A 13,934-nucleotide genomic window follows, 5' to 3' on the forward strand; every position below is an offset into this window, starting at 1 on the left:
AATATGTTTGGTAATGAGTCTGAGTAGCGGCCATGAGTGGAAAGGTGACAGGTGACCATCATCTGAAGGGCAGCTGGGTGTGAGGAGGAGAGGCCAGAGCAGCACAGAGACAGAACATCCGAGCTGCATCCTTAGCCAGGCGCCCTGGATGGGGCTGGCTGCTGGGAGCCTGAATCCAGGTGTGCGCTGCACAGCTGCAGAGGAGAGGCAGCAGGTAGAAATCACGCTTCTGTGCACACTTCCTCCACCTCAGCAGGGGACGAGGCCCCCGTTCACAGAGCTGCTGAGGCGGGGTGGGAGCTGGTTCACTGCAGGAGCATTTGGAAGAAGAAAAGCCGCCCTTGTTACCTCTGCCTTTCCAAACTGCAGCCAAGTCAGGTGGCGGGATACTGTGTCTGAACTCCTGAACCCTTCTGTGCTGTGTCTGCCATCACAGTTTTTCTGGGGTGAACAGTGTTACTAGGGGTCTAACGGGCGGACTTCCGGCCGGGAGGAGGACATGCCTGAACACAGGAACCTAAAGAGAGTCAGCGCTCAAAGCAGGAGGCTCTCCGTAGAGAGGCCGGCCGCTGTGTTAGCCACCCTTGCTGTCGCTGGGCCACCTGCCTGCCCAACAAGGGGTGTTTAAGAGTGTGCTGGTCAGGAACGCAGGGTAGGTGGCGGGGTGCGAGCAGCTGCCACACCATGTTTACAGTCAGCGAGCAAAAGATGCGTGGAAGGCCTGCCGGGAACCTCTGCTCACCGTTAGTGATGCGCCTCCTCCCGCCGAAGGTTTTCTCACCTCGCAGGGGATGCCACCAGCTGGGGATACCCGAGTGCACCCTGTGTGCGCGCGTGTGCGCGTGTGTGTGTGCATGTGTTTGTGCGTGTGTTCATGTGTGTATGTGTGTGTATGTGTGTGTGCTTGTGTTTGTGCGTGTGTGTGTGTATGTGTGTGTGTGCTTGTGTTTGTGCCTGTGTTCATGTGTGTATGTGTGTGTATGTGTGTGTGCTTGTGTTTATGCGTGTGTGTGTATGTGTGTGTGTGCTTGTGTTTGTGCCTGTGTTCATGTGTGTATGTGTGTGTGTGCTTGTGTGCGTGTTCATGTGTGTGTTCATGTGTGTGTATGTGTGTGTGCTTGTGTATGTTCATGTGTGTATGTGTGCATGTGTGTGTGCGTGTTCGTGTGTGTATGTGTGCGTGTGTGTTCATGTGTGTGTGTATGTGTGTGTTCGTGTGTGTGTGTATGTGTGTGTTCGTGTATGTGTGCGTGTGTGTTCATGTGTGTGTATGTGTGTGCTTGTGTGTGTGTTCATGTGTGTGCGTGTGTGTGTGTGTCACATTCACAGTGACACAGAGTCAGAAGAATCAGTGAGGGGCAGCTTAGAACCGAGCAGCAGTGTGGTGTGAGTGGACTAATTGGTGGGTTGTGCGGGACCCTGTTTCTCTCAGCTGTGCTGGGGTGTGTGAAAACTGCTCTGCTCTGCCGCGCTCTCCTTCTGTGGACATGTTCGTTGACTTTGCTTTGCAGAGGTTGGGGAGGTCGTATCTTACCGGGAGAATGGGTCAGTACTGTCCGTGTGGGCAGGGTTTGGGCTCGGGAGTGAACTGGCAGCATGTGTGGCGTGACCTCCGCTTTTCCGTGCTTTAATGAGTTACAGTAGACGATGGTGGTGTGAGTTCTGACAGTGACCTTACAGATTCCACACACAGTGCACTCACAAAGCCTGTTAAGGCAATTTCTTGTCACACCTTTTTCACCCTTTAACTCAAATTTAAAAAGCAAAACAAAACAAACCCCCAAGTGCCCAGCTGTGCTGCTGTTCCAGTGGCTTGTCTCATCCCTTCTGTGGCCCGTCCCTCCTGTGGCCCCGTCCCTTCTGTGGCTCATCTCTTCCCTTCTGTGGCTCGTCACTTCCCTTCCGTGGCTCATCTCTTCTGTAGCTCATCTTGTCCCTCCTGTGGCCCGTCACTTCAGAGGCCTATCCCTTCCATGGCTCGGGGCACGGCAGGTCGTGTGTGGACCAGACTCACAGTTTCCTGTGTTCCTGTGCTCTGTGGACCACTCTCCTCTCCAGCGTTTTGGGACGGAGGTCCGCTCCTGTTCAGTATACTGGACTGAAGGCGAGAGTCTGAAGTGGGAGAATAGGTTTGCTGGTTTTTAACCTCCTTTCTGAGTGTGGGCATGCCGGCGGGGGAGGCGGAGGGTCATGCGGATGCTGGAAAGGATGCAGTGGCCTCCATCAGGTGGCTGAGAAGCTTCCTCAGGATGAGCGTGCACATGATGTCTTAGCATGGACGATGTCTTAGGGTGGACGGGAGGAAGGCGTGGCACTGGCCTGCTCCTGCTCTCACCACTGACACATGGCTCAGTCTCACTGCAGTGTAAGGTACATTCAGGCGGAAGTGACTAGGGTGTGTGGGAGGGGGTAGGCCTGGCCCCGTGTCCAGCCGTTGTCAGGGTTCCAGCCTCTCACATTGAGGGCTTTCCTCCCCTTTTCTCGGCAGAGTTTTCTTCAAACGTTTGCACGCTGGTTGTGTTCTCGTGTGTTCCCAGCGTTGGTATCCTTGTCTTCATCTCCCTGTGTTCGCTGACTGGGAAATGGTGTCTGGAAACTGCTTGCGCCGGGCAGGCAGCGCCTGTGCACTGCAGAGGCCATGACAGTGAGAGGGGGATGGAGGGTCCACGCTGGGCTGAGTGAGGGGGGCTGCCGTGGCTGTGGAGACGCTTCAGAGTGCAGTGTGCCAGCTCGCAGTGTGCCCCTGCTGAGGAGGGACCACAGCCAGCTCGCAGGGTCACTCCATGTGCGGGGTTACTCACCGGAAGGGCACGCTGTCTTCCACGTGGCCATGTGGAGTTTGAATTCACGTGCCTGAAAGGGGTGTCAGTATTTGGTGACATTACATGAATTTTGCAAACGTTCTTTTAAAGTATCAAATTAGGAGCACACCTGCCCGTTAAATAGATAGAGCAGAGCTATTGTTTTCACACTGGGCTTGTCCTTCTTAACCTGAGGACAGTCGGGACTTACTTTCCCGAAGCCTGAACTAAGTCTCCGCTCGAGGAGGAGGAGAGGCTGCACCCGGCCTGAGCCCCGCCTGACCTGGTACCCCGGGAGGAGGCTGCTGCTCCCGCTCTCTGCCTCCCAGCTCTGTCTTGTCTGATGGGGAACATGATGCCTTTGCATTGTGTTTTCAGGAGCATGGGCGCATGTCCCCGAGTTGTGGGGTCGCGCCTTTAGGTGTTGCGGACATCCCACACCACGGTCTTTGCCCCCCCCCACCTTGTTGATGACTCCAGCATCTGGGTGGGAGTTCCACCTCTCTTGGTTTTGCTGTTTTCCATCTGAACATTCCTGGATCACCAGGGACTCTGAATTTTTAATTTCTTGAGTGACAACGTGAAAGAAAAGAGTAGGAAAAGGGAAGGCAGTGGGGAGAGGGAGGGAAGACAACGCCAAGAAACACAGTCTCCAAGTGGATCTGTCAGTGTGTCTGTCTGTCCTGAGGGGCCTCACTGGGAAAACAGGAAAGAGAACCAAGGCCTCAAGCCTCTCCTGGGTTTCAGTCATTGCTGCTTTAGTTCAGTTATGTAAAAATATTGTTAAGTAAAAGTGGCCCTAGTTTCCTTTTGTATGTACAATCTGAATAGAATTTTAACAGGAGTATGGGCTGTTGGTGGAAAGAGCCATTACCCTAGAGCCAGCCCTGTGTTCTTGCCCTGGTGTCTGAGGTGTTAGGGAGCGCTGTGCTGCTCCTTGGACACACCCCTCTCCCTCTCTCACAACCCTGAGCGTGCTGCTCTGGCGGAACCCAGAACCCAGGGCTCACAGAGCACAGACAGCTGCGGGGCCCTAGCCAGCTGGCTGCTTTTGGTTCTAGCACTTTTTTTGGGTTAATAATTTTAATGGTGAATAGGGTTTCTGTTTTTTTTCTTCTCTTAATTTATATAGTTCTCTGTCTGTCTCTCTGTCTGAGACAGGATTTCTCTGTGTGTTCCTGGCTGTCCTGGAATAGACCAGGCTAGCTCGCAGAGACCCGCCTGCCTCTGCCTCTGCCTCTGCCTCTGCCTCCCGAGTGCTGGGATTATAGGCGTGCACCACCACGCCCGGCTGTAGTTCTTACTTTTTAAGGGCTGGATTAAGGCTGTCCAGCCTCCACCTGTAGGTTTTATTCTCCCCTGAGGTCTTCCTGCATACAGCGCTTTGCGGTTCTGCAGTGTACAGTGTATGAGGCTGAGGGCCTGGGGCAGTCATGTCTAAGGAACAACAGTGGAGTCTGGCCCTGGACAGGCGATGACCTGGCCTCCACAGATGAGCTACTTATGTTTTTCTTTCCTTTTCTTTCTCCTTTCCCCTCCTCCTTCTTCCCCTTCCTTCCCTCCCTCCCTCCCTCCTTTCCTTCTTTCCTTCCTTTTCCCTCTCCCTTCTTCCTTCCCACCCTCTCTCCCTTTCTCTCTCCCTCCCTGTTTGACTGTGTTTTTCTGTGAAGAAGCTTACCTCAATGAGCTCATCCCAGGAAGGTCTGTTAGAGGAAGTACTGCTTAGGTGGAAATGCCTGGAAACCCAGAAGGAAAGGTCATCTGAGGGGCCCGACGGGTCTGGCTCCTGCTGAGATTGTTTGTTTACAGACCAGTGACTGGGTTCCTTTTCTTTGTTATTTGTTGATAAACATTTGCTGGCCGCCTGCTGTGCAGGCCTGGACTGGTGCTGGGACTTAGGGCGACTCCAGTAATAGTGAGTGGCCATTTTCTCTCTGCCTTTCTTCCTTCCCCAGCACCTTAAATAACAACAACAAAACCTCGTGTTGCCTGGTGAGGCGGGAGACAGTGTCCCTGCGTCTGGCCTGTTTCACTCTCGCTAGGGTGCTGTTTGCATGGTAGGTTAGTGTGGAAAGGAGGACGGGGAATTAGGCTCTCGGGCATCGCTTGGTGCCTCATAGTGCCTCTTCCTTGTCCATTCAACACAGGTTCATTCCTTTTCCCCTTACTGCACCATGGGATTCAAGGTAGCGTTTGGGGATCTTGCAAGTGTTTTCCTTACTGAGAATTTGGGTTTTGGGGTTAAATACTCAAGTGCGTTGATGATCCAGATGGGACTAAGCACATTTGACTAAAAACCAAAACCCAAACACTAACAAATAATCTGGTCCAGGGCCCAGTGCCAGCCTGTGCCTTGCCTGTATCTTGTCCTGATGAAGGCTGAAGATGCTGGTAGCTGTTGCTGGCTGAAGGGCAGCACCCAGGAGGCAGTCGTCAGCTCAGCTTTAGATACTGACTCCGTGGACAGAGCCTAAGGCACCAGTCTTAACAAACTCAACTTCCAACGGAAGCTGCAAGTCTGGGTTCTAAAGGTAGTGACTGTTTAGAAGCAGAAGCAGTGGGAATTGAGGGACAGGATGATAGGAGATGGTAAGGGGAGGGAGCATGCTCAAAGGTCACGGTGTACTGGAACAAAAATGTCACGAAACCCATTGCTTTGAACCCCGAACACACACTAATAAAGCTCTAAAACGTGTAGCAAGCTGAGGTTTGTACATACTCACAGAAGAAGATAAAATGCAGACATCACACTGCCCCTTAGCCTGCAGCTGCAGGACGGTCAGTTAGGCAGTGACTTACGGGGGAAGGCCCTGCTGTGACCGGCCACAGTGGCTTCTGGCTGTAGAACTTTCAGAAAGTGCCTTGGTTTGGTGCCAGCGTAGTGTGGAATGGGAGAATGCCGCCAGCACGAGCCTAGACGGCTTTAACATGGCTGCTGATGCCTCCGCTGCCGTTATTCAGCAGTTGAGTCTGGGGCGTCATAGGCCAGGAACCACATGCAGATAGTACCGTGTAGTGTAGTGTGTGCAGTGTGCATTTCTTCTTAAAATGATCTTTTCTCCTTTCGCTCCTGGGTGCGCTGGAGTGCTCGTGGTCTGACTCTGAGCGTGAGCCTATATTTAGGCTCAGGAGCAAAGCTGTTTAGAGAAGCAACAGTTTGCAGACCTTAATTGAAGGTTAGGCTGGTGCTAAGTAGGGCTCCGTGGGTGGGTCGAGGCCCAGAGTGGACTCAGCGTTGAGGGGATGTTGTATAATTTCACAAAATGGAGTATGTTACAGAGTCACAAGGGAGAAAGCTGTGTGTAAACCTCTTGGGTGAGGAGAAAATGCTCAATTGTTTGTTCTTTTTCTTTTTCTCCTGGATAAATGGTTGCCATTACAATAGACAGTTTTTATTAACATTCACAGGCAGGTGGTGGTTGTTGGTATTTGTGCATGTGTGTGCTCATGGAGGTCAGAGGTCACACGTCTCTTTTGTCTACTTTGAGAGCAGGGTCTCCCCGACTGGCTGGACAGTGCGCCGCCGGGAGCGGCGTGTCTCTGCCCTCACGACCAGTGTCCGCTGTAGTTACGCTGTCATGCCCAGTTTTGACGTGGGTGCTAGCTCCTGTCTCGTTTTGAGCTGGGACTTGCCACGTGGTCACCCCTGCTTGCCCACCACACCTGCCTCTCATGCTCACCCCTAATGCGTCAGGGCAGAATATGAAGTTGAGGTTGAGTGTGACCAGATTGACTAGTGACTTACTTGTGAATGTCAATTTCTTAGTGGGAAAGGTATAAGAATAACTTTGTAAGTTTGCATGTAGCAAGGGATAGAGAACTTTTCAAGCCGCTCCATGTTTTTTGTTATTTCAAACGGAAACTGCTGAATTTACAGTCGCTTGGGATTTTCGAGTGAGCGAAGGGACGCTCGTTGCACTGGGGTGAGGCGTGAAGCCGTAGCTGTCTGCAGGCTTGAACATTTCCATTGTTCTAGCCCCTAAAACTAACATTTCCACAAAACTGTGCAAGCATAAATTCATCTGAAACGTACATGCCAAGAAATGGCAGGAGAAAAAGTCTCATTTCTGTCATAAAACTTCTCCATTTTCTTTTTAAAAAGTTTGTTATGAAGTGTTCTGCCTGCATGTACACCTGCCTTCCAGAAGAGGGCACCAGATCTCATTACAGATAGTTCTGAGCTGCCAGATGGTTGCTGAGACTTGAACTCAGGACCTTTGGAAGAGCAGCCAGTGCTCTTAACGACTGAGCCATCTCTTTAGCTGTGCAGTGGTGGTGCATGCCTTTAATCCTAGCACTTGGGAGGCAGAGGCAGGTGGATTTCTGTGAGTTCGAGGCCAGCCTGGCTACAGAGTGAGCTCCAGGACAGCCAGGGCTACACAGAGAAGCCGTGTCTCGGGGGAAATAAATAAAGAAATAAAACGTTTTCCGTCTCTGTGAGAGTGGAGGGCCCTGTATTTACAGTGAGAGCCCTGCGGTTCACTGTAGGAGTGACTGGCCTGAGCTGAGTATCTCAGGCCGCACTACTTGGTGTCGAATTGCGCCTGACCCTGCTGTGTAGGGAGGGTCCTCACCTGTGCGTGCAGAGCCCAGGCTGCAGGGAGTCCTGACAAGGCCGGAAACACCTTAGAATCCAGTGCTCAATTTTGAATTAATTTTTGTCTTTGCATGTCCAGAAACCTTTATTGTTGCCCAACCTCTTATGACCCCACATTCATTTCTGTTCCCTTTTCGGGGTTGGGACGTTTGAGACGCTCGCTGTGTTTTGAGACCATTTCTAAATGACGGAACAGCTCCATAGATCCCAGATGATGAGGCCCTTTGTGTGTAATAATTCCCAAAGCGCTCTGATTGCAAGGACTGGGGGAGTACTTGGTGTTCACAATAATTTCCCAGGCCATTAGGAAAAGTGTTTTTAAGGCTCTCAAGAATTCAGGGCTTAGAAACTTTCCCATCCAGATTGGTCTCTTAAAGAAAACATGGTACACAGTATATTTTATTTTTTGTTCTTCACCAATTCATTTGTGCAAGATGAGGGCACATTGACTGAGGAGGGGTGTGGCAGAAGTCAGTCATAGTGTCTGTGTTTGCTTTTCATTCTTAACCACCAGTTTTCCTAGCTTTTGTTAGTGCTGTTTCTGACAAATAGCGTTTACCTAAGGAAGGCACGATTCCATGTTGAAATTTTTGACCGGAAACTCCTGAGAGAATAGTGTTCTCGTTTTTATTAAAGCCCACGTTGTGACTGGTCCCATCATCCACACCCTTGCGCCTCCTTTGTCTACCTGCTCATCCTGGGAGGTGGAGAATTGGCAAGATGGAGAATTGGTAGGAGCCGTAGGAGTGTGCAGAGCTGTGAGCCTGCCTGCTAGCCACACACCGGAGGCCAGCCATGAGAGCTGGGCACGCACCAGCAGGCGCCCGCTGCCTGTTCCTGGCCTCCTGCCGGGGGTGTTCACAGCGTGCAGCTGATCCCTCAACTGTCTCCTATCTAGTGACTTTCCTTACCCCAGATGGCTTGTGGAGTGCTGGCTGGCTGCCTGCTGCATACCCTCCTTCTCTGTTGCTTTTCTTTTTGAAAGATGCTTCCTGGAAAAAAAGTCTACTCCTAAGTGAAGATTGTGCTTTGAGGTTGACAGTGCAGAACCAGTTTAACCTGTCTCCACCTTTGGGATAGGTGGGTGGGTGGATGGATGGATGGGTGGATGGATGGGTGGGTGGATGGATGGATGGATGGATGGATGGATGAATGGGTGGATGGATGGATGGATGGATGGGTAGATGATTGGGTGGGTGGGTGGATCGGTGGATGGATGAGTGGGTGGATGGATGAATGGGTGGGTGGATTTGTGGGTGGATTTGTGGGTGGATGGATGGGTGGATGGATGGATGGGTGGGTGGGTGGATGGATGGATGGATGGATGGATGGGTGGATGGTGGGTGGATGGGGGTAGATGGTGGGTGGATGGGGGTGGATGGGGGTGGGTGGGGGTTGATGGGGTGGATGGTGGGTGGATGGGGGTGGATGGTAGGTGGATTGGTGGCTGGATTGGGGAGTGGATGGGTAGGTGGATGGGGGGGTTGATGGGTGGGGGGTGGGTGGATGGATGGATGGACATCGTGTGAGGAGGGGACGCCATGTGAGGATGGTAGGTGGTTGGGAGGTGGGTAGGTGGATGGTGGGTGAATGGTGGGTGGGGGTGAGTGGTGGATGGATAGATGAGTGGGTGGGGGGTGGGGGTGGATTAGTGGGTGGGTGATAGAGGTAACCAGTTGGTGCGCTCCTTCTTGGAGGAGACTTATTTCTCCCGCTGTCAGCATTCCTCAAAAGTAACCCTGCACTCCCAGGGTGCCGGAGAAGCCAGCGGGCATTGTTTTAGGAAGTCATGGGCCCTGTCTTGCTCTCTTTGGTTCTCATGTTGGATCTGGGCTATGAGTGCATACATTGTGTGGGACCAGGAGCGATCTTTATATCTGTTTTGTTATTGCGTGTGTGTGTGTGTGTGTGTGTGTGTGTGTGTCTGTGTGTGTGTGTCTGTGTACGTATGTGAACATATGCACCTGCAAACATTTTACCGTCTCCTTAGCAGGTACCATGTTGTTAGGCAGTTTTGGATTATACTTGGTAGACTTACTGAGAAAGCATTTTGAGTTTTCAATGTCTATTGAGAGGGAATGGCTAATAAGATGATTGTGGGAATGAACAGTAGCTCATTACGAGGTTCTGAGTGTGCCCTCCTAACACTCCTGGTTCACTAAGGATGCTCCTGGTGTAAGCGGCCCAGGCCAGGGCCTGACAGTGTGTCTGCTGCTGGTTACTGTGTTGCCGTATTTGATTATAAGTCCCTCCCAACGTTTGTAGACTACTGTGCTTGAAGTTTCTGTTGCATTTGATTGGCTGAGATGTGCCTGCCTGCGGGGGGGGGGGGGGGGGGGGGGGCTGAGTGCGAACTTGAGCTGATCAGCGAATCATCTCTGAGGGTTAGTTTTCCTGTTATAAAATGAGGTCAGTGGTGCTTGTGCTGTGTTCTGGGAGGAGTACAGGAGTGTTAAAGTGCACACGTGTCCATCGGGCGGGCTCGGAGCAGGCTGTGCCGGTGCCTGTGCTCTGGGCCTCCTGGACCACGAGGCTGTGCAGGCCGCAGGTCGCGTTTGCTGGAGCTGAGGTTACCTAGTTTGGCACTGTCTGTGCTGTGACAGTGAAAAACCATCTCTTCCCTGAGTTTCATGAAGTCAGTGAAGAGCTTTTGTATGGTCACATGTTTTAGGTTGAATGTTGCTGAACAACACAAGCAGTAGAGAAGGGTGAGCGTGAGTGTGAGTGAGTGCCGTGAACAGAGACAGTGCTGGGTTGTGGTGCACCTCAGCTCAGGTGAGGATCTGTCAGGGATGTCAAGATGAGAGGGACGCTGTGAGGAAAGGGACACTAAGATGAGAAGGATGCCGCGTGAGGAGAGGGAATCTGTGAGGAGAGGGACACCGTGTGTGGAGGGGACGCTCTGAGGAGAGGGATGCTGTGAGGAGAGGGACACCGTGTGAGGAGAGGGATGCTGTGAGGAGAGGGACACCGTGTGAGGAGGGGATGCTGTGAGGAGAGGGATGCTGTGAGGAGAGGGACACCGTGTGAGGAGAGGGATGCTGTGAGGAGAGGGACACTGTGTGAGGAGGGGACGCTGTGAGGAGAGGGACACTAAGATGAGAGGGACGCCGTGTGAGGAGAGGGATGCTGTGAGGAGAGGGATGCTGTGAGGAGAGGGATGCTGTGAGGAGAGGGATGCTGTGAGGAGAGGGATGCCGTGTGAGCAGAGGGATGCTGTGAGCAGAGGGATGCTGTGAGCAGAGGGATGCCGTGTGAGGAGAGGGACGCCATCTGAGGAGAGGGACGCCGGCCGAGTGAGGAGAGGAACACCATGAGATGAGAGGGATGCCATGTGATGAGCTGGGTGTGTGCAGGCCGAGAACTGGACAGGCTGGCAAGCAGGTGTCCGTATCTCCTGAGACCCTGCCTCTGAACCCAAAACCAAGTAGCCAGACAAACACCATGATGGGAGGGGGTGGCATCAGACAGTGATGGCCTCCTGAGGGTGGAGGCCGAATGCTCGTCAGCTGCCTGTGTCCATTCGTGCATCTGCCAAGATCGTGTTACTGTGAGGTTTTCCTTTCAGTCCACTCAGTGAGGCTTTCCTGTGAGTGCACACAGTGAGGTTTTCCCTTGAGAGCGCACAGTGGGGCGTCAGGCCCTCTAAGGAGGTCTGAGTGGTCTAGGTAAAGGCTGTGCAGCCGTTAGCTAGTGTCCATGTGTCTGCAAATCTAGGCAGAGCCACGTGTCCTCTCCTTGGGTTGAAGCTGTCCGTGGTCTTTGGCTAGCCGGCAGTGGTGCAGCCGGGGGAGCATGTGACCCTGCTGTTATTTGGAGTAAAGAATGATGCCACAGTAGAAGTATGGAGAGCATCCTGACACGCCTGGCTTTCCTGAGGTGCATTCTGAGGGGGCCTGCGTCACACGCTGGAGGACTGGCCTGCACTGTCCATCCGAGCTACTCCAGCCTGGCGGGCAGTCCACCAGCCCCGTGCTGTTCTGAGAAGTGTGCTGAAGTGGGATGGAAGGAGCCGCTGTACAGGGGCTGGAAGGCTGAGGACGGTGTGACGTCACTGTGTCACCTTGCAGGCTGAGGTCACTCTTCCTTCTTGGAGTCAACACAGGCATGCTTTGGCTTTGTGATGGTGTAGTCACGTGACGATGCAGCCACAGCAGGACTGCTGCCAGTCATGTGACTTTGCATGCATATTCATGTGACCTCATAGTCATCTGACTACAGGCATAGTCATGTGTCCCCAGTTATAGTCATGTGACTGCTGCCTAGCTATGTGATCACTGTCTTGGTCATGTGACTTGGTCGTAGCCGTGTGACTGTGCTGTCACAGCTGTGGGAGCTCCGTGGTGCCATTACTGATGGATGGGATGGACTTGCTGATTCTGGGTTGCATTTGTACAAGGGTCAGATGCCGTTTGACTTCCACCAGGCCGTGTTGTAAATCTGCCGGGCCTCTGGAACTCGAGGACACCCTCTCTGTCCTGTGATGCTGGAAGGACCGTGGTAAAGAGTGGAGTCGTGAGCGGCTCAGGACAGATAGTCAGTCCCTGTTGCTGCCGTGAGAAATGCTACAAGTACTGCCCCAGAGCGTCGGTGGTGCCCCTCAGCGTGAGAGGAGGCGGTGCCCCTCAGCGTGAGAGGAGGCGGTGCCCCTCAGCGTGAGAGGAGGCGATGCCCCTCAGCGTGAGAGGAGGCGGTGCCCCTCAGCGTGAGAGGAGGTGGTGCCCCTCAGCGTGAGAGGAGGCGATGCCAGGCTTTCCCCTCTTAAAACACACGGCGATACAGAATGAGCTGCGCAGTTTTAGGTCCTCCGTCAAAAGTTAGGGTTGTGACAGAGCTGTCTTGCTTGCCTTCAGATCTTTTGTGCATTTCCGAGTCTCAGATTGTGGCCTCTGCTGATTGCGTTGGCTTGCTGGGCTGATGGGAGGTTTTAAAGGGGCATTTGCCGAAGCTTGAGAGCTCAGTAGTAACCGCTGGGAATCCCTGGGAAAATGCAGTTACCCATTTACGGCATAAAGGAAATATCCTGGGGTTTTTCTTATGTTTTTATTTTATTTTTTAAGAAAATATTGGTGAACCTGACACGCATGACATAGGTTGGTGGGAGGCCCGGAGATGGCTTCCTGTTGGTACCAGCCCTTCCGAGTTGGCTCGGAACCCCCCATAGCTCCAGTTCCGGGGGTCTGATGCCTTCTTGTGGCCCTCACGGGCTCCTGCATGCATGTCCTGCCCCTGTATGCACGCCTGTTTAACAAAAGGTGGTTTGGGTGCATTAAAAGTGGGAAAAAGCATTGCTGTCTTATCTAAACTCATGTGATAATGCCGTCTGTGAGCACATGCTTACCATGATCACCTCTTATTAGTAACAGAAAACCCACGGGGGCGGTGCCGGGCTAGACCTCGGCCACTCCAGCACAGTGACTGTCCTGGATGTTGGGACTAACCAGTCTTTCTTTTCTGCTTCTTCAGGGGCGACATGTCAAAACTGGGCAGCTGGCGGCCATCAAGGTTATGGATGTCACCGAGGTAAGGTCGCGCCGCCTGTGTTTATGGAGAGAGAGACTGTGACTGACAGGAGCCTTGGCGTGTTTGCGATTGTGACCCCTTACACACATAAGTCTCCTGTGGGATCAGGGTCAGCATCAGGCCCAGCCGCAGGTGGTCAGGGACTGAGAGTCAGTTTGCCAAAGTTTCTTTCTTTTTACCAACCCACCCACAATGCCCAGCCTTTATCTGAGTGATGCCATCTTCGGCCACAAGGCGGGCTGTCCTGGAAACAGCTTCACTAATAGAAAAGGCCATATGACTAGAGGGTGAAGGGAAAGCTGAGGCCTTGTCTGCGCCGTTGCTTTTATCTTTTCCTGCTGGGAGAAGAAAAGATCCATGTTCCCAGAGGTTGGAAGACAGAAACATCTGCCAGAAGGCTGAGTGGGTTGGTGGCCAAAGACAGTCCTTTTCACGGCCAGTGCGGAGCTGCTGCCCAGCGTTGGGTGGGAAAGAGGACCGAGCAGACAAAATGTGAGTCCCACATGCACTGTGCACACTCGGGGCGTGCCTGGGTGAGTGCTCTGTCAGAGGTCCGAGCAACTCCATGTACGTGGTTCTGGGCTATTGTAGTGGTCTGTTTTCTGCACTTGCTCCTTGTAGTCAGTGTTGAGTCAGACTCCATAGGCACGGAGTCTCAGAAAGAGCCCGGCAGCCTGAGGAGTCGGCAGTCTTTACACCAGACCACAATTTCCCCAAATCTGGAGTCCCGGAGGATGTGCTGGCCACGCCTAGTTCTGTGAGCCGTCGGAAATCCATGAGGGTCATCTGTGCCCGCTCCGAAGCTCTCACACAGCCTGGGCCTGTCCAGGGCACATCTGGGGGTTAGAGTTAGAACACACTGCAGACCACAGGAAGGACGTTGAATCTGACTGAAGTGTGTGAAGGTGTGGCATTGCCTGAGGCCACTGCCCTCTTTTCTGTCACACAGGATAGCTAGAGACTTTGAAGATGAAATTGTATCTGGTTGAGTATCCAGAAGATTAGCCATGGAC

The 13,934-nt window shown here is 52.8% G+C and overlaps 1 protein-coding gene across 32 annotated transcripts in view; it reads left to right on the forward strand.

Moving 5' to 3' along the window:
• The window catches only part of Map4k4 (mitogen-activated protein kinase kinase kinase kinase 4), a 119,991-nt gene that overhangs the window by 45,585 nt on the left and 60,472 nt on the right, over positions 1-13,934 (forward strand). For all 32 annotated transcript variants that reach the window (XM_021658355.2, XM_021658361.2, XM_060369918.1 and 29 more), the window contains exon 3: positions 12,865-12,921. In XM_021658355.2, coding sequence (XP_021514030.1) covers positions 12,865-12,921 — 57 coding nt within the window. The remainder of the gene's footprint in view (positions 1-12,864; positions 12,922-13,934) is intronic.

The sequence above is a fragment of the Meriones unguiculatus genome, chromosome 16 (assembly GCF_030254825.1).
Source record: "Meriones unguiculatus strain TT.TT164.6M chromosome 16, Bangor_MerUng_6.1, whole genome shotgun sequence".
Lineage (NCBI taxonomy): Eukaryota > Metazoa > Chordata > Mammalia > Rodentia > Muridae > Meriones > Meriones unguiculatus.